This window comes from Prionailurus bengalensis, chromosome D3 (genome assembly GCF_016509475.1).
Source record: "Prionailurus bengalensis isolate Pbe53 chromosome D3, Fcat_Pben_1.1_paternal_pri, whole genome shotgun sequence".
Lineage (NCBI taxonomy): Eukaryota > Metazoa > Chordata > Mammalia > Carnivora > Felidae > Prionailurus > Prionailurus bengalensis.
In genome coordinates, this window is record NC_057356.1 from 32507687 (window position 1) to 32535301 (window position 27615).

The 27615-nt window shown below is 48.2% G+C and overlaps 1 protein-coding gene across 1 annotated transcript in view; it reads right to left on the bottom strand.

Annotated features, from left to right (window-relative positions):
• The window catches only part of IMPA2 (inositol monophosphatase 2), a 46774-nt gene that overhangs the window by 10990 nt on the left and 8169 nt on the right, over positions 1 to 27615 (bottom strand). The window contains exons 2-5 of the mRNA XM_043558261.1: positions 19428 to 19561; positions 12441 to 12545; positions 9828 to 9873; positions 7767 to 7875 (exon numbers count right to left, since the gene is read on the bottom strand). Of these exons, the coding sequence (XP_043414196.1) occupies positions 7767 to 7875; positions 9828 to 9873; positions 12441 to 12545; positions 19428 to 19561 (394 nt within the window). The remainder of the gene's footprint in view (positions 1 to 7766; positions 7876 to 9827; positions 9874 to 12440; positions 12546 to 19427; positions 19562 to 27615) is intronic.

Here is a 27615-nt window from a genome sequence, read left to right on the forward strand (position 1 = left end):
TCAAGCTGTACTACAAAGCTGTAATCATCAAGACAGTAGAGTACTGGCACAAAAACAGACACTCAGATCAATGGAACAGAATAGAGAATCCAGAAATGGACCCACAAACGCATGGGCAACTAATCTTTGACAAAGCAGGAAAGAATATCCAATGGAATCAAGACAGTCTCTTCAGCAAGCAGTGCTGGGAAAACTGGACAGCCACATGCAGAAAAATTAACCTGGACCATTTTCTTACACCATTCACAAAAATAAACTCAAAATGGATAAAAGACCTAAATGTAAGACAGGAAGCTGTCAAAATCCTCAAGGAGAAAGCAGGCAAAAACCTCTTTGACCTTGGCTACAGCAACTTCTAACTCAACACATCCCTGGAGGCAAGGGAAACAAAAGCAAAAATGAACTACTGGGACCTTATCAAAATTAAAAGATTCTGCACAGCAAAAGAAACAATCAGCAAAACTAAAAGGCAACCAATGGAATGGGAGAAGATATATGCAAATGACATATCAGATAAAGGGCTAGTATCCAAGATCTATAAAGAACTTCTCAAACTCAACACCCAAAAAAGAAATAATCCAGTGAAGAAATGGGCAAAAGACATGAATAGACACTTCTCCAAAGAAGACATCCAGATGGCAAACTGACACATGAAAAGATGCTCAACATCACTCATCATCAGGGAAATACAAATCAAAACCACAATGAGATACTACCTCACACCTGTCAGAGTGGCTAACATTAACAACTCAGGCAACAATAGATGTTGGTGAGGATGCAGAGAAAGAGGATCTCTTCTGCACTGCTGCTGAAAATGCAAACTGGTGCAGCCACTCTGGAAAACAGTATGGAGGTTCCTCAAAAAACTAAAAATAGAACTACCCTACGACCCAGTAATTGCACTACTAGGTATTTATCCAAGGGATACAGGTATGCTGTTTCGAAGGGGCATATGCACCCCAATGTTTATAGCAGCACTATCAACAATAGCCAAAGTATGGAAAGAGCCCAAATGTTCATTGATGGATGAATGGATAAACAAGATGTGGTATATATAGTCAATGGAGTATTACTCAGCCATCAAAAAGAGTGAAATCTTGCCACTTGCAACTACATGGATGGAACTAGAAGGTATTATGCTAAGCGAAATTAGTCAGAGAAAGAAATGTATCATATGACTTCATTCATATGAGGACTTTAAGACACAGGACAGTTGAACACAAGGGAAGCAAAAATGATATAAAAACAGAGAGGGGGACAAAACATAAGAGACTCTTAAATATGGAGAACAAACAGAGGGTTACTGGAGGGGTTGTGGGAGGGGGGATGGGCCAAATGGGTAAGGGGCATTAAGGAATCTACTCCTGAAATCACTGTTGCACTATATGCTAACTTGGATGTAAATTAAAAAAATAAAATTAATAAAAAAAAAATTGGTGGATCCGGTAAAACGAATTAAAGAGAAAGCAACAAATAGAAAAGATAAGCAGAGAAGACTCAACATAGTTAATAATAGAAGACCCAGAAGATAAAAGAGAAGCAAAAGAATTGGGAAATGAACAAATACTAACAGCTATAATTCAAGAAAACTCTTCTAAAATTTAAAAAAAAAAAAAAAAAAGGGGGGGACTCAAGGGGCGCCCAGTGCTCAGTCAGTTAAGTGATCTTGATCGCAGCTCAGGTCATGATCTTAAGGTTCATGGGTCTGAGCCCCACAGTCGGCTCTGCACAACAGCATGGGGCCTGCTTGGGATTCTCTCTCTCACCTTCTCTCTCTGCCCCTCCCCCACTCTCTCTCTCTCAACATAAACTTAAAAAAAAAAAAAAAAAAGGATGTATAACATGGTGTGCCTAGGAAACTGACTGAAAACAAACACTGGGATATACTCTATTAAAATTACTGTGCTTGAAAGAAAAAGAAAAAAAATCTATTGGGCATTCAAGCAAACAACTGAACTCCCTTATCAGGGAAAGAAAACGAAACTGTCTTCAGACTTTTCAACAACATAGATACGCCAGAAGATGATGGAGACGATTTAAGACACTCGGCAGGGGGCGCCTGGGTGGCGCAGTCGGTTAAGCGTCCGACTTCAGCCAGGTCACGATCTCGCGGTCCGTGAGTTCGAGCCCCGCGTCGGGCTCTGGGCTGATGGCTCAGAGCCTGGAGCTTGTTTCCAATTCTGTGTCTCCCTCTCTCTCTGCCCCTCCCCCGTTCATGCTCTGTCTCTCTCTGTCCCAAAAATAAATAAACATTGAAAAAAAAAAAAAGACACTCGGCACAAGAAAATGTGAGCCACGTGTTTTGTTACCAGAAGAATGGATCTCCAGGTATAAAGGCCACTGATAAGCTGCTGTGAGCACGTAAGAACACAGAGAATGTTGTTCCCAGGAGGCCTTTCTGAGAAACCAACTGGAGAAATTCTCTGAGGGTGTCCTTGAGATTCTTCCAGGAATCTGCGAAGTTAAAATAATTTTCTTAATACTACTAAGACATGACTTGCCTTTTCACTGTGTTAACATTTGCACAGAGTAGACAAAGCCAGGCAGGGCACGCCCTGTTCTGGTGGCCAGTGCAGTCCTCTCTGCCACACTCACATTCTGGGGGAAAACGGGTTGGTTTTACTTAAGAATGAAAAGGCTGCAAAAATGACGAATTGCATTGAGCCTCAAAACCTAGGCAAATGTCTTTTCAATCCTGTGTGATGAGACGGGAATTACGGGGAGGCTTAGATAGGAAGAACAGGGATGCTTAGACGGGAAGTACAAGGAGGATTAGACAGGAAGTACGGGGGGCTGAGATGGGAAGTACAAGGAGGCTTAGATGGGAAGTTGTGGGGGGCTTAGACGGGAAGTACAGGGGAGCTTAGATGGGAAGTCCGGGGGAGGCTTAGAAGGGAAGAACAGGGATGCTTAGATGAGAAGTACAAGAAGAATTAGACGTAAGTTCTGGCGGGGGGCTTAGATGGGAAGTACAGGGGGAGGCTTAGATTGGAAGTATGGGGGAGGCTTAGATGGGAAGTACAGGGGGGCTTAGATGGGAAGTTGTGGGGGAGCTGAGATGGGACGTACAGGGGAGCTTAGATGGGAAGTACAGGGAGGCTTAGACTGTAAGTACAAGGAGGCTTAGATGGGAAGTACAGGGGAGGCTTAGACAGACAACAGCAATTTGGAGTTGGGTATTTGGAAGATCTTCTTGAAGATGAAGGCAGTGGGCCCATCACTTCAATTGCTAAGGCTGCCAATGATAAAATTCAAGCTCTGAAGTGGAAATTAGAATTTGGGAAGGCTTAGATCTACTACCGAAAGTTTGACACCTTCCCAACACTTAAAGATTTCTCATGAGAGTAGTGATACTAATGAGTACAACTTGCTTAATAGTTTACAATGAAATCGGTCAACATTTAAAAGAGCTTGAAAATCTCAGTGAACCCATATTTTCCAAATGACCAAGGCATGATGTTACAAAATCATCCATGAACAGAAGATCCCTTCAAAGCAGGAGACCTGCCCAGTAGATTTCACGGTCACGGAGTACAAAGAAATTCATTGACCGTCATTACATTTCATATTGCAACTAACCTTAAAGAAACCACCACTTCGTGAGTTTTGGTGTGGCATCAAAGAATATCCCCAGTTACTGAAAGTCTATTAAAATATTCCTCACCTTTTCCAACTACTCAGCTGTGTAAAGCCAGATCTTCTTCATACATCAAGATAATACATTACAACAGGTTGAATACAGAAGCAGATATGAGAATCCAGTTGTCTTCTATTAAGCCAGACATTACAAAGAGATTTGAAAAAAATGTAAAATAATGCCACTCATGAAAATTTGGTTTTGGAAAAAATGGTTGTTTCTCATAAAAAATATATTACTCATGTTAACATGTAATGAGTTATTTTAAAGATAACTTAATAAGGGTTTTTAAAGTTTCTGCTTGAGTTTCAAATATACCAATACCAACAGGTATAACTTACATAAATGAAAGCTCTTTGGGGGTCTTCAATAATTTTTTCAGTAGTATAAATAGGATCAAAAAGTGTGAGAAATGCTGCACAAGTGAATGAGCTTGAGCTTCACCCAATGGAGATACATCGGCATAAGAGACTGGTGGGGGTACCACATCTAATCTACTCGTGGAACCAAGACTATGCACTAACTGATAGTTCTTGGGTGACAGCATCATACGCATGGCCACTTGCCCTGTCGACACACACGCACAACCATCAGGAGGTGGAAAGGTAACGAGGAGAGGGTGTGACTAGTACAATAAGCTAGCCACTGCCTTGTCGTAACTGAGTGAAAGGTTATCGTGTTTTAATCATACTGGAGTACATTATGAGGAGGGGGAAGAGGAGTTACAAGCTAACTTAAGTATTGTCACTGATAACGGTAACCCAAAAAAGAGAGGAGTAGGGTAGAATGGAAGCATTTTTACATAAAGGAAATTACTGGAACAAAAATAGAAACCTTTCTAAGTACCAAAAATTATACCAAAACAGAGAATAAAAGCAAATGAAGCAGCTGCTTATTTAAAAGAAAAAAAAAGTACACCTAAAATAAGCAATGGAACCACTTTTTAGATGGTAATCTCTAAGGGGGAGGGAGACGATAGGGTAAAGGACAGGGCCAGAAGCTAAACCTCTTGGAATACACTTTGTTTTATAGATTTGACTCTGTAACAATGTAGCTTTCTGTATAGTTAAAACACAAAATCAGTTTTTAAAAACATCTTCCTAAATTAAAAGCAAAGTGCAGCAAATGTATCTAAGGGATTATCCTCATAAGCAAAGGGAGTAAAGAACCACTTTGTAGACTCCAAATGACAATACGAAGCAACAGAAAAACATCCTTGCAAGGGCTTTGGGGAACAGTTTGTTGACAGCTGGCTAGTACTGCTATTCAGAAACTGGTATCTTTTGTGTGTTGTGGGATAAAGAGGAAAAGTGATCGTGTGACATTACTGAATTTATCATTCCCCAAGTCCCCGCGCATACGGGTTCCAGCATGGGGAGAGGAGACACAGACCAAAGAGTTAGGGAGACAGACAGCTTTCTAGTCATGAATATGAATTAAAAACACCAGTATGAACTCACAATTTTTTTTATATTAAAAAACAACTTCCTAGCTCTGTCCACGGAGAAGGCGAGTGACAAAGACTGACCAGGAGCCACAAGGAACCCTGAGAACTGAGTGGGGCTTTGAAAAGCTGTTTTCCACAGGATGAAACAACTGGAAATTTGAACACTGGATATTTAATGACTTCAGAAATAACTGATAATTTTTAGAGGGATACGTAATAACGCATTTTAAAGAATCGCGTGTATGTTTGGAGATACATACTGAAATGCTGACTCAGAAGTGATATTAAGTCTGGGATTTGAATCCGGGACTTGCTCGTGGTAGTGGGAATTGGGTGGGGGTATGGATGAAGCAGGGGTGGCTGCATTGACAATGCTGGACACATGGTGGGTCATGAGGGTTCACTGTACTTTTTCTACTTTGTATATGTTTGAAATTCTGCATGGTGGGAAGTGAAGAAAAAAAAAGGCACTAAGGAAACTTTGGCCTCAATCTAATCCTTTACGCCATCTGATATGGTTCTGTTTGCTTTTTACTTTGTGAATGGAAGTCATTCTGGAAAGGTAATAGAAATAAGAGAAGGAGAAAGATCAGTGGTGGGTGTCCTGTTTCCTCCAGAAACGTACCCTGATCCTCACAATGGGCTTTAATGATCTTGTGCAGACTAAAGTCTTTTCTCCTTTGGTAACAACGCTCATCTTTGGGTACCACGTGCCGGGGACTTAACTGAGTGCTTTCTCTGTAGAACCGCATTGAGTCCTCAGTCACCGTCATCACCACCCCACCAACCACGTGAGGACGGAGGCCCGGGGGTGGGGGGGTTAAGTGACAGCTGGCTCTCACAGTGAAGGTGGCAGAACTGGGACTGAAACAGACAGTTGCTCTGTTGCCTCCATAGAAATCCAGTCACCCGGTGAGTACAAAATGACCAGCACTGAAAACAGCACATCGGACTCTTTGTAAGTCAGGTTTTTAAAAAGGAGCTCCAGAACCCGGGCAGTTTTGAGAGAAGTGGGAGCCCCAGCTGTGTTGCAGAGGGGGTTCATGACAGGGCTTGCATGGAGCTGGAGGGCCAATGCTGGGCCAGATGTAGAGGTGACCCAGCATCCCTGCCCCACGTGGGTCTGAGAGCCCCGCTGAGGACAGGAAGTAGTCATGCACAACTGAGCCACGCAGGCAGCTGACCAGGAAGCCAAGTGTGTGTGAATGGAGCCGAGTGTTCTAATCAAACAAATATAGAGCAAAGTTCACGTAAGCATGTTTAATGACAGGCTTCCTCACTACTAAGTTACACAATTTGGCCTGAGTGGTTACCTCTTGGCATGTGTACCTACAATTAGGGCTTCTTTTTACACAGCCAAACAAAACATCTCTGGGAGAGGGAGGCATGGGGTAAGGCTGGAGGCTGTTCTGGAATCTCCCTGGGACTCAGAAGCAGTAACTGGTTAGCATGTCCTGCTGGTCCCATGTCTGTCTGAAGCCTCGTGTGATGTTCCCTTTCCCCTTCCCTGGGCATGCTTGTGACCTTCAGAGGCCCCTGAGGGAGCCCCCCTGGGCTCCTCACTGGGCCGGGCTGCTGGCTCCAGGCACAAAGGGCTCCCTGATGGCAGTGCTGTCCTTGGGCTGCAGATCAGAGCTGGAGAACTCGTTCTCACTCAGTGAGGAGCAGTGGGAAGGCAGGGTCATCCCTCACTCTCCTCATTGCCTCTGAGGCCATCTAGGCACCCAGGTGCCATCCAGGGAGGAAGAAAAGGCAGAAGAATTAGAGACCATGAAGAAAGGCAGAGCGCTGACACCCACGGACCGAAGCCACGACGGGGAGGGTACCTCATGACGTCCTGCTGCAGAGATGTGCAAGTTCCAAGTTAGCAGCCACTGCACTTTTCTACCTTTTCACACTCACACATGGACATGAGGGAGCTTTCAAAGTCTTCTCCTATCTAGCTGCTTCTAGGCTGCGGCTCTTCTTCTGTTTCTGCCTCTATAGTACCTGTCCCACAATGCGATAAAATATCACGGATTTAATCAGTGGGAGACAAGGGCGGAAAAGCCCATGAAAAACCTAAACCAGCATATTGTTAAGGACACGTGCTTCTGTGCGGTGTAAGTGTAGCCACAGCCACTTTATAAAAGTTACTGGGTGTCCCTGAGGTTCTGCTTAGGAGTAGCGCCAATGGTGACACAGCTGTGGTGCGTGGAAGCATCACAGATTCACACAGCTCATTCCCATGGCCACCGTCTTCTCACAGAACCTGAAGCCAACTGCAGCCAGTCCACACTCGGTGAGCCACAGACTGCACCTGGTTGACGTCGCCCTGGTGACATCCGGATGACTGATGTCTACCTGGACGCTCTGAGGGCCAGAGCATGCTTCTGACTCTGCCCTTGTCCTTGGACTGCTAGAGACCACACCACACTGGTGACTGGGTCTCTCTGAGCACGGAAGATGAGAGATGTGAGTGTAAAACAGAATGAGACTATTTAAAGCTCCTGGCCACATCCACAAAAACATTAAGACACAGAACTGGCTCGATTTCCAGGTCATCAGAGACACAATGTCCCTAAAGAAATTGAACCCTCAGCAGGGGACTTCCAGCACCGTCTCCTAGAATGGTGATTCTGGCATTTTCCATTCACATTTCTCAATCTGAAATGACCTGAGACGAGCCATGCAAGGCCCTACCTGTCTCCCCGGAGACCCGGAGTCGCTGGCCGTTGCAGAAGGCGCCCCGGCCCCTCCGGCCTGTGTACAGCCGCTCCTCTGTGCAGTGGTAAATCACTCCAAATTCCAGCTGTGGGGTGCAGGGGCAGGATGGAAAACAAAAATGCTTCGCTTATTTGACACAGAAAATAAGACAGTAATTCAAAGGGGAAGGTGTTCTTGGTGTTATGACCAGTGTGATGGAAACTCCTTCACAAAAGGGAACTGAAAAACATTAGTGTCTCCATTCAAAACTGGACATGTCTTTTTGAAAATGACATGCTTTAAAATATACTAACACTAATATAGCTTTACTAAAAATTAACATCATAATCAAGCGTGAGTAACTGAAAGCCATTGAAAAAACTTAATTCTTCAGAAAGGCCTTGGTTTTGGGGGGTGGAGGGTGGGGAAGGCTACTCGTGACTAATCCTCACAAGAAGCCCTCAAAGTTGCTGACTTGTGAAGAATTAGGAATACATCTGTAAAGCTGATGACAGAATCACAAGTCAAGGATGGCCGAGAGGGAGAGGTGATTCACCAAGGAGGGGCGTGTCCCTGTGCAGGTGGAGTGCCAAACTGCAGCCACTCGGCCTCAGACGGCAGCCTCCCATAGGTACAGTAAAAAGAAGAGGTGAGAGTGGGACAGAACGCTGCCCTACACACACATGCTTTGTCTTCTTTCTCCTACCAACTGGTCGCTATTTGGGGTTGACAGGAGCAAGTGTGTGTGGTCTGGGGGCTGGCCATGTTTTCATTTCCCTGGAAAACAAAGAGAGACCCAGGCCAAATCTCTTGGGAGAGTCTCAGCTAGTCCGGGGTGAGCTCGACCACAGTGGAATGGACTCCCCAGCAAGGCAGGAAGAGGGTTTTTTTCTGGGGAGGATCATTCAGTCGGCCTTCCAGCAATATTTCACTATCTTCCTCCCTACCCCTCACCCTGGCTTTCAGGGGGTTCCCAAACAAGCGTAGTCCTAGAAGCACACGGGCCTCTAGACCCTGTGCCCCTGGGGTGGTTGGGGGGCCTGGAGGCCTTTGCTAGCAGGAGGGAGGGGTGAGGAAAGCTGGGACGCTCCCCTTGACCAGAGCCCTCTACTACAAGTCCAGACCACCTGCGAGCACTCGCACTGGGCCCAGCGGGGCTGCGGGCCTTGCCATTGGAGACCTTGCCCGCCCACAGCATTTTGTCCCCCAAACCCAGTTACTGACACGTGGTCATGAGCGTCACCCTCTGAGCTTAATGCTCAGCCTCCTATTCGGTCTCAATGACACCTAACAGACAGACAAGTTAACTCCTTAACCAGATTTCAAAAATTTTAGGTATCTTCACCTTAGTACTGTTACACGGGTACAAACTTCTCTCAGTTTCCATGCTAGAGAACTGATGCTGGCACTGAGGGTAAAGAAGAGAAAACAGTGCTCTGGCGGAGGGCTGCTTTTGGAAAATACGAACCCCCCGTCCTATTTAAATATAACTGTGGTGACTGCACAGGAAGTGTTAAGTGTCACTGCTTAAGTTGATTAACGCCTTTATGCATCCTATGGTCCTGTGACGTTGCGTAGCTCTACGGGTGATGGGAACCCTGCAGCAGTCTCGTTCTCATGCTGATAGCTAGAGAAGGATGAGGAAGAACTAATGAAATACTGGGATTAAAAATGTCCTCCAAAAATAGGAGTTTCTTCTGTGTGTGACTAGGTCACACGCCCCAGGGGTCAGAGGGAGACTAACGTGGACCATTTGCTCAGAACTTCCCTTTCCATGCTTCTCCAGCAGCATCACAGAAAGACCATGGTGGGAACAAGGGTCAGCCACCACGGGGGTGGGCTGGCCATGGAGTCCCAAACCTGCACACCCCAAAACCAGTTTTCATTTGTTTACTTTCTTGGATTTGAAAAACACATGCTTGAATTTACTAGTCATGATTAAGGCACATGACAAAGACGGGAAAACAGGAGTACTGTGATGGAACCCAAAAAGGAAGGTGCTAAACCAGGCCCCAGGGGCTCAGGACCACTGGCCGGGGGGACCCACCCACCATGTACCTCTTGGTTTACAGCAAATCCAATGCTTACTGCCACGGTGGGAAATCTGCAAAGAAAAACAGAATGGTTTACACTCTAAAATATAAATGGTCTCATGCAAACTCTTAGGAACCTCTGTGTGGCTATGTAGCATCATCGCTGGAGGCACAGAAAGAACTTTATACAGTGTGGGTGGGTTTGTTTTTTTAAAAAATTACTTCCCACAACTTCACTAACTGCTTCCAAGACAAATAGGCTTAACTGACCATGTTGTAAGATAGCTGACCTTGAAAGAAAGCAGTATTCTGAAAGTCATGTAAGACTGATGTAATTCAACAATGACCATCGAGTACCCAATTGAGAGGTATTTTAATAATCAGCTTGCTGGTTCTCAGAGACATAAGGGACAGTAGAGACCTCCCAAAAGGCCAGACCCACGTCCCAGTTGAGGTGAGGAGGGGCCCCCAGGAGGGGGCATCACAGCCTCCACCCAGAGGCCAGGTCTGGGTGACAACTGTGCCCCTCCTCACCCTGGGTCCTATGCAGGCATGGGCCACAGCCATCAGAGGCGGGCTGTGACATCGCAGATTGCCTTCACTTTTATGATTTTGTTGTTGCTGCTGTACCTCTTGGAAATAATCTCTCTTTTATGTGAAGATCAGCAGAGGTTACCAGCAAGTAGGAAGAAGCTAGGCACTACTAACCTCCAGGAAAACTATGAAACCAGTCCCACACGGACGTGAGCCCTGACTGAGGCTGCAGCAGTCGGCGTGGCCATCTGGCGGGTGGCTCGCTGAGCAAGTACACGGCACGCCAGGCTCCACTTTAGGTATCTCAGAAAGCTCTCTCTCACATGCTTCAGCCCTGACACTGTTGGACACGAGAATGAACAGATCCTATCTGAGCTGCAGTGGCCAAAGGCGTCCGATGTCTTTAGGCCACAAGAATCACTACGCTGTGGCCCTTGAAGGTGTCCTGGAACCTGACGACTAGCACCACAGCTGGTTTTCCAAATGATGCTCTCCTCCAAGCTGTCTATCTGGTTCCATGTTCTGTGTGGCCCAGGGACCACTGGGACCCAGAAGAGGCCCGCTGGTGGATGTGTGGCCTTCACCACACGATGGGGCTCAGCCCGTCCTGTCCCCATTACCAGCACACTTCAATCACAAGTGAGACAGAAGAACAGAAGCTCCACTCAGTGAAACACACCTACAAGGGGAGACCGAGGCTCCATGCGAATTCCTGCCCAGGGTGGGGGGGTTGTCGTGCTTCAAATTAGGCTGGTGACACTGCTGCTGTCACCAGATGGCACTATTCCATTGCCTCAAAAGGCAATGTGTGGGTATGACAGACTAAATTCTCAAGATAACCCACAGTGAGGGGTTAAGAAAAGGACGATGATTAACATGATGGATCAGGATTACTTTAAGTACTTACACATAAACACACTATCTGAGGCAAAACACAGAGGAAAGCCCCTCCCACCCCACCAGTCTGGATGTGCTCATGCTTTTTCACTTTACATAAGGAAACAGAGTATTTCCTAGTCATCTGTGGAAGGGGCTCTTGAAGTGTGGTCCCGCACTGCTGGCGTTGCCTGTATGCCTGTGAGGAATGCACATCCATGGGCTGCCCAACCTGGACGGGGACCCAGGCAGGGCCCTGAACCTGTGCCAGCCAGCTCTCCGGGGGCCCTATGCATGTTCACGTCAGAGAACCAACCGTCTGTGGAAACTGTGTCACATTCAGTGCCCTTGTGTCCTTGGACAGCTCTGATGCCCATCCCATCGGTCAGAGCTTCTGGAGCAGAAGCCACATCCCTATCCCCTCCCCGAGCTCTGCAGCTCATTCCCCCTCTGCCCAAGGGCCTCTCTGACCTCCTTGAAACGGAGTGCTCTTTGGCTGTTATTTACTCAGTCAGATTAGGCCCGGCCCGCTGCCAGTGGGTTCCTCAGCCACCTCACGGTAGCATGAGGTCTGCTCCCACCTCTGAAGACAGCTCTGGAAGGCCACCCCTCAGGGACTGCTGTCCAGACCCGTGCTCCTGCAGCTGCTGGACTGCACACACTTGTCTTATAACCCTGCTTGTTTCTCCAGGGGTTCCTTAAGGGGTTCTTAATTTAAACCAACATTTTAAAGATGGCAGACACAACATTTTTAAACAAATGAAGATTTCCTACATGCTGAGAGTATTTCACAATAAGGAAAAGAAGGAAATATGGGAAACCTTATTGTAAAAAATATCAACACATGATAGGGGCGCCTGAGTGGCTCAATCGATTGGGCGTCCGACTTTGGCTCAGGTCGTGATCTCACAGTCTGTGAGTTTGAGCCCTGCGTCGGGCTCTGTGCTGACAGCTCAGAGCCTGGAGCCTGCTTCGGATTCTGTGTCTCCCTCTCTCTCTATTCCTCCCCTGCTCATGCTCTGTCTCTGTCTCAAAAATAAATAAAAAACATTTTTTAAAAAGTTAAAAAAAAAATCAATACATGATCACCTTTTTAATGAGACTATCAACCTACTAGAAGTTTATATACTCCTGCCTCAAAAAATGCTGTTTTGGAAAAGACAAAGTCTTGGAGGGCTCTGAGGACAGTTTAGGCACCGGAATGGGGGTCATCCGTGCTTATGCTCACCTGTGCACAAAGTTGCAGGTGCCATCAATGGGGTCGACGATCCAGGTGGGGCTGGGGGTGAGCACACACTTGGCCCCGGCGGCTGCAGCCTCTTCAGCAATGAACCTGTAGCGGACAGAAGCTCAGCCTGAGAAAACTCGCCAAGAACTCAAGACAAAGCGCTTCAAACTGCCTCCGGTCCCATTAAAGACAAAGCAGACACAGCAGAGAGATTTCATTATGGTTTCTCTGGGTCAATCAGAAGCAGAGTCTACAAGAGACCATCTGCTTTTCTGTCTGCTAGCCTACTTAGCAGGACTTAGAAAACACGAAGTGACACCTCAACATAGGAGTTTTGGGAAAGCATCAAGGAGTGTGAGTGGGTCAGGTGGAGAAATACTAGAGAGAAGAACACCAGGGAACAGATTTTATAACACAAAGCTAAACTCTGCTCTAACTTTAGTCTGGAGGAGAAAAGGCTGAAGACAAAGGATAGAGAAGAGAAGGTGGAATCCTGGCCAGGGAGTAGGACCCAGGACTCAGGCTTTAGCTCTCCCACCAGTAATGCTGTGGCCGGCATGGACTGCTTCACTGGACCCAAGACACTGAATGTCACCCACAGATGACACCTCCCAGGTCTGTACCCAGCCTGGCCTCCTCTGAGCTGCAGAGAAGGTGACAACTGTGTCCACCCACCATTCGGGCTCCACAGGAGCTGCCATTTCTCCTCAGAGGCCCTTTCCACCCTGGTCTCTGGCCCAGGAGCCCTGGGTGGGCCACACCTTCTCCTTCATGCTCTGCGACCCACGCACCCTATAAGAACACGGGCAGCCCAGGACTGAGGCTGTGTACCCCCTGCGCTGGCTAGAGTGGGCCCCTGTCCCCAGCTCCCTCCTCTATAATTAGTCCTCGGTAGACAGGCCCTCCTGAGCCATCCTCACTTGAGCAAGCCACTTATTTCCTGTTAGGAACCTGCACAAGAGAAACACATCTCAACATTTAGCCTGGTTGTCCCTCCTCACATCTAGCTCAACAAAAGGCACCATCAGTACCCAGCTGCTCAGACCAAGAACCAGGGAAGGCACCCTTACTTCTTCCCTTTGTCCTCCTTGCCCTCCATCCATCCACACAGGCTCGGCACAGCATGTGGGGGCATTTGGGCACTGGTTTATGCACCACAGATGCCACCTCTGAGCCGGTGTCCCTGCAGGGCCAGCCTCTGCTTACGCCTCCTGGAGCCGCTCTCGAGAGTAAAGAACATACCCTCTCTAAAGCTTACACACCAGGGCTTGGTGCACGGAGTGCTTGGTATGTGTCTCCAACTGTCATGTAACAAGCCCAGGTTCACCAGGAGTGGGGCCTTTGCCCTGTGTTCGGCCTTGTTGCCAGGGCCTGGTCCGCAGCAGGCGCTGAGCAAACACTTGTTCTGTGTGGGAACGCAAGGCCTTGTGGAGGGTTTTTCTATCAGGTTCTCATGCTATGCACATGTCCGTACTAGAGAAAAAGGGGGCCTGGATACAGTATGTTTTTATCAAGAAGGATAAATGAAGGGAAAACAAGAAACATTTCCTGTCCTCCTGTGGCATCTGGTATGTTGTCAGTCGTGGTCTTCAGGCAGCAGAGCAGGAGAGCAGCTTGGCCTCTAAGTGCTCCCGGAAACCACTTGCTCCAGAGGAGCTGTGCATCCGCCCTAATATGTGGCAGTGAACTTGCGGCCGAGATGGACATCATACTGTAAATAAAAAGGCGGAGCTGGAAAGCTTTGTAACTGCTCTGCCCAACACGGTACGAACTGGCTACATGTGACTGTTTAAATTTAAATAATTTCAATTAAATGTTAGTTCACAAAACTGAAAAGTCATTTCTTTACTCTCACTAGCTGCATTTCAAGTGTTGTCCTGATCCGTAACACTCAAGGAAGAACAAGTGCTGTGCATTCTGAAGTCACGGTTCCGTCAGTACAGCAGTGACACACGCCTTGTAACTCGTACGGTCCCCTGACAACTCTGGGAGCATCATTTTCCATTTTACAGATTATGAAACTCATGCTCTACATGCACGCACAGAGTCATCTACCTCCTCTATTGGATAAAGCATCTGAAACCTGTCAGTGTATACGACGAATGAATGTGTGTCATTTTCAGGTTAGTGTTTCCCTCCCCCCAGCTGTTGTCCCCTGGAGAAACCCACGTGGGAGAGGCAGGGCGCTGGGGTTGGGAAGCACTGAGTGAGACACCTGAGGAACCCACAACCCACACCCTGAAAAATGGTCACAGTGCAGAGAAAACTTGGGTGAGCACAGTCTGAGCCCAGAGGCTTACAATCTAGAGAGGCAGGGGATGCAAGTTCCTTGCTTTTGTTTGCTCCTGGTCCCCTCCTCCTGCTGGGAGCTGCCCTCCCTACCACCACCCCCCTCCACAGGATTTTTGGGTCACTGGATCATGTGATCCAGGCAGGTAGGTCTAGATGGTAGACATGGCATGGTGAAAGACAATGCTAGAGGAGCCAAGCCGGGTAGAGTGGGGCCGGGCAGTGAAGACTGTGCCCTGACTGCAGCAGGAAGGCAGGTGATGTGCACACAGAGTCACGATCAGGCATAGCATTAGCTCTGCCAGTTTTCTTAGCCAAAGAGTTAAGGAATTAAATCCCTTTTCAATGCCTTTTTTCTACAGCTACATGATTTTCCTCCCATGTAATGGCTTGTGATTATGGTCTTAAGGAAAAGGGTCTACACCCCAAAAACATACATATAGGGACCAACTGCCAAATCTTCAATTGGGCACAAGGATCATAAAGCAGTGAGAAGGCATTACTAAGGTCAAGATAGAAATGGCAATGACTCACATCCAAATATAAATTCCCAGAAACCGAGGAGAAATGTGGAATTTTCTTCCTTTTTAAACTTGATTTAAGCAGGAAGTGGGTACCTTCTAGAGTTGGAGGGGCAATTGCCGGGGTCTCCCAGGAAGGAAGAGGAGAGAGCATCTCTGCAGGACTGGCAGCTAACACATGAGTCAGGGAGCACAACCTGCAGTGCACCAATGGGGCTTCTTAGGACAGGCAGGGACAGGAGGTGGGACGGACATGGTCTAGGGGGGGGGTCACCAAGCAGCCTGTTGAAAGAAGCACCCACAATGCTTCTGTTGACACAGCTTTTGTTCTGCACAGCAGTTCTGGTAGGAATCTCTCAAAGTAATCATCCTGAGCCCTAGACTTTTGCAGTTGATTATTCATGCCTGAGAGTTCTCTTCTTTTCTACTCAGCTGCCCGAGTGACAGAGGTGCAAGGAGTGTCTGTCACCTCCCTACTTGCTTTGTGCCTGCAGGTGGCACTTTGGGGCAGGGCCTTTGATGATGTCCACTCTTCTGAGGCATCCAAAATACCTCCCTGGTATGTAAGGAGAGCTGTAGTTTATTCACTGAAACCTGATTTTCCTCATTTGGGAAGCTAGTACCTAAAGAATGGGAGAGAACCTTCTTCAGCTCTCCACAGGGACATCAAGCTGGACACATGGAGGTGTGAAATTATGGAGATCTTAGTAAAAGCACTGGGACAGCTACATAAAATCCATAACATAAGTAGGAAAAAAACAATCTACCTAAAATTTAGGGAGCTCCTGGGCCTTTTCATAAGCCAGCTAATGTACAAGACGAAAACAGCACCTGGGGTAAGCTTCAAAGCTTCGTAACAGATTAGAATGACACATTCTGCTGCATAATTCAACTACCGTTTTTTTCTTATAGTCCTAACAAACCCTTCCTATAATTTTGATGGCCAAGGGCATCTAGGCCCTTTTCCCCTGGCTAGTTTGTCTACTCTGTGACAAGATCAGGGTCATCCTTTGGTCGACTAGGGAGCCAATTAATGCTCCCAGGCCTCGCCAGCATCGCAGCAGGCTCTGCTGCCCGAGGACAATGGGTACCCAGGGCAAAACACGGTGGGAAAGCGGTGGGGAATGAGTGTCTAGCCAGTGGTGGCCAGGAATTTACATTTTCCAAGTCTAGAGAATACTGGGCATGCTGCAGGGCAAAGGAGTCACCACGATGGATGAGGCCGTGTCCCACCAAGGGGAGCCCATTCTGGGACAGAGGAGGCAGCTGGGTGCACTGAGCAGCTCAAGCTGCTCTCCTCCCTTCACCTGTGCCAACCCAGACACAAGGGATAAGGACGAGGTGTATATAAATATGGTTCAGTGATGCTACTAAAGATTTCCAAAGTTGTGGAGCTTGGATCTGACTCAAAAATCATTCACTAAAAACAGGTTTAGGCACCCAACAAAGGCAGGCCTGGATGGGGACTGGGCTAATGTAGTCAATGCCAATACTGTGCTTTCTCTGTCAACCTTAACCTGCTGGTTTGCTTTCTGTCATTACCACCATACGATGACCTTGGCTGGGTGCCCCATCCTAGATGAGAAGGCTGGGACCCTGAGAACTGGCTGGGGTGATTTGCCAAAGCCGCGGGCAGTAGCAAATTTCAATCTTACAGTTTTTTGGCTCAGCATACTCCTGTCTTCCAGCTAAGGGACCAGACTCTGGATTTCACAAATGAGTACAATAAAATAATAAAACCACCGAGTCTACACCAGGTAGACTTATTTTATTAAAAACAAACAGGTGCAATATATCTTTAATATTGTTTTACAAAAGACATAAAATGGGGATGAGCATAAGCTCAGAATAACAGGGAGTCCTTCCTAAATAAGAATCATAGGCAACTTTATGCTAATTGATTTAAGGGATATATTTAAATGCTCTGAATGCAGAAAAATTACAATATGCTTTTTTATAATGTGTATGCCATTTTTTCTCATTGCAAATTTATCTGTGATCTAAAATATAACTAAGTGCTCCCAAATTATTTTAAATCCTAGTCACTGGCAAAAAAGCAAAAAAAACAAAAACAAAAACAAAAAACAAAAAACAAAAAAACAACAAAAAAAACCCACACCAAACTTGGCATAGATATGTTGAGAAATGATTTCATCTATTTGAGTTTTCTAGGCAAACTGAGCAGAGTAGAAGCAGGACATCCAGGCTTCCCCCAGTCCTGGTGGTGCCCTCAGAGCTGAGAAGGAAGCGGCAAAACACCGGGGCTTACCACTGGGCAGCCACATCTCTTCCCTCACAGGCTGGCTGGCACCAGCTGGGGGCAGTTTGGGAACCATCGCTATAAATCACGGATTCCTGGGCAGATATGTGCATCTGCATCTCCCAGGGCTTTTTAGAGATGGAGGCCGGGCATTAGCAGGTTGGAGAAGCTCCCAGGTGGGCCTGGAGTACACCCTAGGTAGGGTCCACTGCCCTGGGTCAATGCTTTTCCAAAGGGGCTTCAGAGTCTGGTGATCTCCAGGCAACCCCAGGCTGCAGGGTCAAGTGGGACGGGGGAGGATGGTGGGGCCGGAAGGAGGTACAATCACTCATATAACACACTGACTTTTCTCCTGGGATATGCAGCAATGAAGATTTAAATATACCTTGTACAAATGGAATCCATGCCCCATATTGACATGAATCCACAAGAGTGGACCCAAACCACTCAGCAATTGCTGCCAACACATACAATAGGTATGTGATTTCAGAATTCAGTTTGGCAAGAGTATTCTAACTGAAATACGCCAGAAGCCAAGCCCTGATAACGTCAATATGTCTGGTCTTGCAGTGACCTCCAGGCCTTTACCACATAACCAAGCCAGCCCTCACTTCTGCCACGGCCACCTGGACCGATACCACAGAAACTTCAAGCACCAAAACAGTTCCTCAACCACAAACAGCTGGTTGGTTACTGCAGCCTTTTTCCTCTCAAAGAATAAAAGCAACCTATAGAATTCTTTTGGCATTGTCATTTACCTTATATTTCAAAATGTTAAAAGAAAATCATAAACATTTTAGAGCTTAAAAATATTATAACAGATGTTAGGAATCTTGACTTCACACTGAATAAGGAAATAGGAAATAACAGACGGTCACACATAAAGGGTGTCAACAAAACAAACGTGACCCACTGGCAGAGAGAATTTCGAAAGGAGAGTTGGTGACCCTGAGATTACCTAACCAGCTAGGAGGAAACAACAGGGAAAAAAGGAGGTATGTTTGAAGGCTGGCTTGTCCCTTCTTTCATTTAATCACTCACAGGGGAAAAACTCTGTTGCACCCACCCTGTGCCAGATGGATGCTCAGGGAGGTCACCTTCCAGGTCTCTGCTGTGTAAGCCCATCAAACATGGAACCTTACCACAATCACAGTTATCCACAACCAGAAATCCAAGAGCTCCTATTCTAGTCTCCTCTGTGAGGAGAAAGACCCCTCTCATCTAAGGCAGTGGTTTTCCAACTCTCTTCTGCGGAACTCCAGAGGTGAAGGAGGGCCTGAGAAGCCCCACTCAGAGTTCAAGGGTAGTCTTCCTCTGAGGTCTAGGGTTCCCCTGGAGCTAGATGCAAAATGCCGCATACATATTTGAATTTTTCTGAGGAAAAAATTAGTGGTTTGCATTGGATTCTCCACATGGTGATGCCAGAAAGGTTAAGAACTTCTGCTCTAGAGAAGAGGGCAGAGTCCTCATAAGGGCCTTCTCAGGTGGAGAGCAGCCTTCCAGGTCTGCTGGTCTGGGCTGGCACAGGAGGGTGCATCACTGAGGACCGGCAGGGGCGCACCATCAGCCAGTGGACCTGGGGCCGCGCCCGTCTTGGAAAGTCTGCATGGGGTCACCAAGCAGACACAAGTCCCTCCAGAAATACGCCAAGTGGCTTAGCCGAGGACGGCAGAGACTTCCCCTGGGTGCGTTATAGGAAGTGGACCTTTCTTGGTATTTGTAAGGTAACATATTGACATGAAGGTCGTCAAGATGACAGTAAGATGAACGAAAACAACTGTGTGTTTACCACGCTGTCTTAGAGGCAGACTGTAAGGCTCCCTGTTTCACATCTGCTCCCAGCAACCAGCGGCCTGGCACCCCGAGTCAGACGCTGGCAGCATGTTACTAGGGTGTCTTCCCAATGAACACACCTACCTGTGCGAAGGAAACCTCTTTTGCAGCTCGGAAATAATTAAACCTTCCACAAGGTGATCCGTTTCTGTCACGAGGTCTGCAGCTGATGTTTTTGTTGAGACGCGTTTTTCCTCAGAAAGGGCTTTCCTGATGATCTGAAATGAAAGTACATAAAAGTACAGGAGGTGGTTAAACCGACAAGCTCCCTCGTCTCGCAGAGACACTCACGCCTCCTGTGGGCAACTCTGAACAAAAGAGGTGGCGGGTGTGGGTCTGAGGGCCACCGGCTGCTTCTAACATGGGCAGGCCGCTGGGGTTCAACATCACACAAAAGATCTTCTGCTGGGGATTCAGTGAACCTAACTACCCGCTATTCCTGCACCAGAAGGTGGGCTCACTGGTTGAAACTATCCTGCCCAGCCTGTGAGCAATTCTTTGAAGGAAAAGACACAGTGGCTCCAAAGAGCGTGAAGTTTCAACCCGTGGAAGATTATGTAACTAACACCTCTGCCCCAGAGAGTCCCGGGAATTTGATTTCAGTGTAAAAATGTATTTTCCCTAATTCACTTTACACATCACATGGAATGGACTATGCTCTTGAATCCAGATTACAAACGTTCCAACAAGGAGACCCGGGAGAGGTTAAGAGGCACTTCACCAACAGGAAGTCCCACTCTCCCTGCTGCTCTGGTCAGGGCGCTACTGACCGTCCAAGGGGGACGTGCACATGGGCTGGCTTAGGTGCCAGGACCTCACTGATCCCCAGTTCTGGGCTCACAGGCAGGCTCTGTGGATGTGCAACCTCCAGCACATCCGGTCCAAACCCGCTGCGCTAAATGCAGAGGCGAGGTGTAGAGGGAGCCTCCTGGCACCGCCTCGTGCCTGGCCCAATCTGGCTCTAGAAACCCCTGGAGGGCCCAAACAGGAAGGTGTGCGGAGCGGTTAATCCGTCACAGGACACTTGGGAAGGATCAGGTCTACTCTGTGAAATAAGTAAAAAGCACTCCTTCTCCAGCCCAGGGCTTTCTTTTCATTTTTGTCTGTTGTAACAGCTCAGTGTCTCCTTCCGCACAATGACAAAGTCAGGACACCTAAAAATGACTTCAGACCTTTCCTCCCAAACTGGCTACCACCCCAAGATCCTGCATTTCTTTCCAAAGCACCACCAATCACACAGCTACCCAGACTCGACATCCTTTGACTTATCCTTCTACCTTTATGTTTCCTGAGTGCCTCTTTCATGGCCAGCCTGCGCTATGTACTAACGGTGCTGAAAGGCAGGAGGGCAGGAAAAGATGACCCCCAAGTCTAGAGAGAGGAAGAGGACCTCAGATGGGATTTTAAAGAATAAGCAGGAGACCCTGAGACACTGAGCAATCCTCAAATTACTGCCCTCATCCTAGAGCCGGACAAAACAGTGCTGAGCCTAGACAGGTTTTGTTCAGTTTTTCATCTTGGTTGCAAACGAATACATATTACAGAAAATGTGGAGTGTAATTTTGTAAATAATGTGAACGACAAAGCATATAGCACTCACATATAATCCATTAACATTTCTTTTTTTTTTTTTTTAATTTTTTTTTCAACTTTTATTTATTTTTGGGACAGAGAGAGACAGCGCATGAACGGGGGAGGGGCAGAGAGAGAGGGAGACACAGAATGGGAAACAGGCTCCAGGCTCTGAGCCATCAGCCCAGAGCCCGACGCGGGGCTCGAACTCACAGACCGCGAGATCGTGACCTGGCTGAAGTCGGACGCTTAACCGACTGCGCCACCCAGGCGCCCCATATAATCCATTAACATTTCTATGCCAGTCCCCAGACTGTCTGCCACTTGGGGCCTTCTATTTGCAATATTCTGCTTAGCACTGTCAGGTTGATCTCCTTAAAACATCAATGTGCACACAGCAAGTTCCTACCAAATCTCCACAGGTTCCTTGTTTTTAAATTTGAAACTTCTCAATCTAGCTCATGTAGCATCTGCCCTTGTCCTCCAGGGATCCCTAAATTTTGGGCTAGTCTAGACCTCCTATTTGTAGGTCATTTGGCAGTGAGCTTGCACCTTATATGGAAAGTCAGTGTGGAGCATGTATGGGGGGGGGTATGGTGTGTGTTTATATGTGCATGTGTGTGATTTGGTTTATATGTGCACATAGGCAACGTCTGTGTGGTTTATACATGGGCGATATGTGTGGTTTATGTATTTGTGTATGTGATACATGTGTGCTTTATGTGTGCATGTGATGTGTGTGTGGTTCACGTGTATATGATGTATGTGGTATGTGTGGGGAGGTGTGAAGGGAGTGTGTGTGGTTACGTGTGGGGTATGCATGCATGCAGAGGGAAGGGGAGAGGTGTGGGGAGGTGTGGGGTTGTGTATGCATGCAGAGGGAAGGGGAAAGGTGTGGGGAGGTGTGGGGTATGTATGCAGAGGGAAGGGGAGAGGTGTGAGGAGGTGTGGGGAATGTATGCAAGCAGAGGGAAGGGGAGAGGTGTGGGGAGGTGTGGGGTATGTATGTAAGCAGAGGGAAGGGGAGAGGGGTGGGGAGGTGTGGGGTTATGTATGAAAGCAGAGGCAAGGGGAGAGGGAAGGGGAGAGGGAAGGGGAGAGGTGTGGGGAGGTGTGGGGTTATGTATGCAAGCAGAGGGAAGGGGAGAGGTGTGGGGAGGTGTGGGGTTATGTATGCAAGCAGAGGGAAGGGGAGAGGTGTGGGGAAGTGTGGGGTTATGTATGCAAGCAGAGGCAAGGGGAGAGGTGTGGGGAAGTGTGGGGTTATGTATGCAAGCAGAGGCAAGGGGAGAGGTGTGGGGTATGTATGCAAGCAGAGGAAAGGGGAGAGGAAGACTAGAGGACACACCACCAAAGCCTCTCAAACTTCACTGTGCATGAGTCAGTCACCTGGGGTCTTGCTGAAGTGAAAACTTTGGTGGTTAAGTAGGTGTGGGGTTTGAGGTCTGATGTTCACATTTCTGACAAGTTCCATGGTGACACCGATGCTGGGGGCCACACTGGAGTAGTTGGGCTGAGAGCAGGTTCTCAAACCCCAGAAGGAGGAAGAGTCCCCGGGGGTTGGATGTTCTGACCCAGCACCACACAGAAGTCCTGGGACCTCCACCCTGAGAGGACACAGGCTTCCGGCTTCATGTTACACTTGCCCCTACCCGCACATGTAGTAAGCATTTGTACAGTTCAAGATTATGATTCCAACCATGCACCCTGCAGCCTCTGTGCTGAAGCCAGAGCGGTTTTTAAACATATGTCAGCTCCAATCACTTTAATGCTTAGAACTACGCAAAGACTGCCATGGCTTTCAGGAAAAACCTAGACCTACAGATGTCACCTCCCATAGGCCACTCCCAGTCTCGCCATCCTTCTGCCACTCTGGTTTTCTGACTGGTCCTAACCAAATCTCTTTCTATTCCAGGGACTTTATATCTTCTAACCTATCCAGAACTTCTTGCCATCTGAAATCATCTCACTTGTCCCTTTGTTGATGGTATGTCTCCCCCAGGAGAGCAGAGGCACTTTGGTTCCCTGCCACACCCCTAGCCTCTAGAACCATACCTGGCATAGAGTAGGTGCACAGAAGTCTTTGAATCATGAAGAAAATACACATCAAACTGCTTGGATAGACTCTGCACATTTTTTCCAACTGGACCATTAGCACTTATATGAACACTGACCACCTTGGTCTCTTCGTTTTGTTTCACTGTGGGTTTTTGGTTGTCCTGTGAGAAAGTTAAGATAGACTTGGAGTCTCTTCCTCCAGCCTCCATCCACTGCCCCCCCCCCTCCTGGAGCCAGCTCGAATCTGCTTTACGGCCCCCGTGTCCACTCACCACACCACAACCAGAAGGGCTTGCTAACCCCCTGACCTTAATCCCAGCATAAAGCACTTAGGGGCTCCCTAGACTCTGAGGATACAAAACCCCCCAGGTGGCATACCATAGCTCTTGAGAGGTGGTCTCCTGGCAGAGACTTTAATCCCAAGTAGCCAGTATCCTCTTCTTCCTTTCAGGGAGAGAAGGCCCAAGTTTAGCAAGACTCAACAGTCCACACCTCTCTGCCTCTCAGGCAGGTAGGCATGGCCCTGCTTTCTGCCCAGGAGGATGTGAACGGAGGGCTACGTGCAACTTGAGTCACACCATAAAAGGCCACTGTTTGCGCACTACTCTCTCCTGTCCTTTCTCCCTTTGCCACCAGCTGGTGACGTAGCTGTGGGGGTGAGAGGTCAGCTTTGGTCATGTGGGAAGAGAAGACCTCCTTAAAGCAACAAGCGCCAAGGAACCTGGGTCCCTGGGTGACTTGGAGAAGCACAGCCCCCGTTTCCCCAGACCCCTAACTGGGCTGTTGTGGGAAAGAAAGAAACCTGCCTTGCTTCTGTCACTGGTCTGTGAACAAAGCCAAGCCACCAACCTAACAAATGGGCCTCACCTAAACTCTGCATTCTCTTTCCCTCCCCTCCCCACTCCATGACTGTTGGGCTCCAGCCTAAGTGAATCATTCACTCTCAAGTCTCCCCTCTGACAGAACCGCCAGCCTTCTTCTGGCCCATGTGGTGACTCAGCTCAGATGTCACCTCCTGTATGATGGGTCTCCAACATCTGCAGGCACAGCAGGGAGGGCACTCACCCTCTCAGCGTGCTGCTAGGGCACTTACACAAACCACACAGCTGGCCTCTTGGGATTCCACGTCAGTGCATGCCGGCAAAGGAGCCCCATCGGGCCTGTCTAGGTATCCACCTTCCACAGGTGGATTTTGTGGCCTACACGGGGGCTGCTACACAGTCAGGTGTTGGTGGACATCGGAATGAAGATTTCTTGGTTGCTACACACTGAGCTCATAGGTGACTAAAGTCTGGAAGACTTTTTAAGCAAGTGCTCTTGTGAAGCCATATCTAACCACCCTGGTATTTATGCATTTGGTCTTTAAGATCCAAAATATATGCAACCCTCGTATGTTGAGGAGATGCATGCTCAGGGACCTGTGTGGGCAGTTTGGGCAATGTCTGATGTCATCTGGGCACACTTTCCAGAGGACCCAGGCCCTAGCTACAAATCACACAAAGGAGGGGAGATTTATGGATTCAGGAGGAAGGTGTTGAATCATGCTCTTTTTCAAAATATTTCTGGTCTGTGTCTATTAATATTTATGACTGTTCTGCCATGACTGTTTCGACGTGGGCATGTGTCACAAGGAAAGCCATGGGACTTGAATGTGCCCGTGTCCTTTAACGGTGGGACAGGCCACACCACCCTCCGTGTTCACTGGCAACTTGAAGCGGTGCTGGGGCCAGCCCTCTCTCCTCTGCCGCAGCTCCTCCAGGCCCTGGATCCCATCTGCTGGGACACCTGAACTCCTCCCTCTCATCGGGTTACACACCCAGATATGTGGACCCTACTTCTGAATGACTTCCCAGAACTACGCTAACCTCACGCTGCCTGCCTTCACTTGCCCGTGTTGCTCAACCTCCAAACCTCCTGTCTTGCCCCTTTGCAGCGTCGTCCACCCAGAGCCCAGCGGCCTCTCCAGAAAGCAGATCTGTCTCCTGGCACACCCTGTGACTTGTCCTCTCCCTGCCCCACCCCACGCCGCCTTGAAAAGGATGGCAGGCCCCATGTCCTGTGTGTGAGGACGTCTGTGGCCAGCCTGGGTGGCACCTGTCCCCCTTGCCATGCCCAGTCACTCTCTGCTGTTCGCTCTCCAGCAACTTCGTCTTTGGACGGATGTTCTTTCTCCTGCAAGGGCCAAGCCTATTTGTCCTTGAGGACCCTGCTCACGCCCGTCTCCTCCGGGAAACTGCCTGTGTAGCCCTCCGCCCACTCACCCTGGGTGAGGCCCTTCCCCTTGGCTCAGCAGTTGCCGCAGCACAAAGGCACATCTCAGTCGCTGCACGCGCTGCACTGCTTTATCAGTATAAGGCACTGTCCAGCCTCTTCCACTAGATGGGAAGTGGCTGCAGGGCAGGAGCCCTGCCTTTCATCTTGGCAGGTCCAGGACCCAGCCTTCCCCACAACACTGCCCCTCAGGCTCTAGACCCGGCAAGGTGACATGCATTGAAATGGGACAGCACAGACTTATCAGCCGGGCTCCCACACCTGGGAAAGCTAGACGAACCAGCAGCCTCCTTTCAGTCCCCAGTGACTTGAAAACGCTAGTTCTTTGGGGAGGAAATACATATGAAAAATCCCCTGGTCTAGAATGCAGTTCCTGCTTGCACCCATTTCATAATATCAGTAGGGAGCACAGATGATAAACCTACAGTTTAGAATCACAGATCTGAGTTCCAACTCCACTTGGGAGACTGTGGGGGGCATCACCGAGCTTCTTGGAGCCTTAGTTTCCTCATCTGTGATAACAGTGGCACCTCAGACACAGTTGTTGGAAGAACTAAATGAGGAATCCTATGTCATGGTCTTGGGACGCAAAATGATTTCTATGTACACAAGGACGTGCACCACTGTTATTTTTGAGCGCAAATGCCTGATGGAACTTAATGACTTACGGCAAAAATCAAAAACCTATACACAAGGTACAGATCTCAAATGGGATCCTAAAATACCGGGTTAAGAAAAGATTTATTCTTAAATGTTCCTACACTGCAAGGAAGGGCGACGAGACAGTGCTGTATTTTTTTCAATCAATCAGCAGTAGACTCACACAGCCCCTGCCTTCCACCACAGTCCCATTCACAGGCGGGTGGCCGTGAGGCTGTCAGGGCACTTCCCTGCTAAGCCCTTTACGACAGCTATCTTTGCTCTTAACATTGTAAACATGCTCCTTCTGCCAGCAGTCAGTTAGTGTATGCTGTTTTTTAATTAATGTTTTTCAGCTACTCACTAACTAAGCATGCACTTCACAGACCTCCTGGCCTGGGCTTTCCCTCCAGATAACATTCTGTTAATGTTTAATATATAAAATATGAGCCTTTAGTCACTGACTCCTGAATTTCAAACCTAAAAGAAGGGAAACCATCGGGTTCCGTGTCAGAAGCATCATTCGGGGATGTGTCCCAAAGCCTCCTTCTGGTCTCTACACCATCTTGGTTCTACGTTACTGTCCCCAAGTCTGCTATACAATTAATACCCATAACTACAGAGCAACTTGTGTGTGTTCCAGAACGCATGGACCAGCACACCCCCCCAAAAAAAACTCTGCCAGAAGCGGGTTTCTAAAAGGCAACAGGACTTTCCTCTGTTGGACTGGGAAAAATGTGGCGATTGGAGGTACAGTCCTGACGATACTGACTATACATTTCAGGTTCTAGACATATCTGAACACAAGTGAGTGTGATGTGATGGTTAATTTTATGAGTCAACTTGACTGGGCCATGGGGTACCCTAAATGTTTTGTCAAATGGTAGTCTGGGCTTTTCTGCAAGGGTGTTTTCGGATGAGATTAACATTTTAACTAGCAAAGCGGATGGCTCTTTGTAATGCGGGTGGGCTTCATCCAATCAGTTGAAGGCCTGAATAGAAGGAAAGATCGATCCTTCTCTGAGTGAGAGAGAACTCCAGCAGACTATCTTTGGTCTTATTCTGCAACATTGGCTCTTCTTGCCTATGGCTTTTGGGCTGGCTCACTGGCTCTCCCTGGGTCTTCAGCCTGCCAGCCCACCCTGCAAACTGGACTTGCTGGCCTCCAGTTGGTTGTTTCTCTGGAGAATCCTAATACACAGGACAATCAATAAAGCCCACAAAGTGAATTCCATGTGGCTCTCCTGTGGCATGCGGGTCAGCAGTTAACATCTGCTAATAACTCACAAATGAACCTAATCACGGGAACGAGGAGGAGCTGGTGAAAGCAGAGGTGGGCCATGGATGCCGGGCTCTCAGGCATCACAAGCCAGCGAGTCTTAAAGCTCTCCAGCGTCACTGCCTCCCTCTTCAGCTTCATGGGCGTTTCCTCCAACTTGCTATCTCTACTTTTTAAAGTCCGGTCACCCCCCGCCCACTGTCTTCCTGATGCCCCGGCACTCCTCTGAACCAGCCCCACTGGGCGCCTGGCCACCTCGTGTGACACATCCTGAGGATAACCTTCCCCCACACCTCAACTGCCTTTTGTGTCACCTGACCCTCTCCACCTCAGACCATTCCTTATAAGAGGCACATCCCAGATCGCAGGCTGGGCCCCGCCAGCAGGGGCCGCTCCCTGGATCCCACCTCCTACAGCTTGGTGGCCGCACCATCACCCTGTTGAGGGCTCACC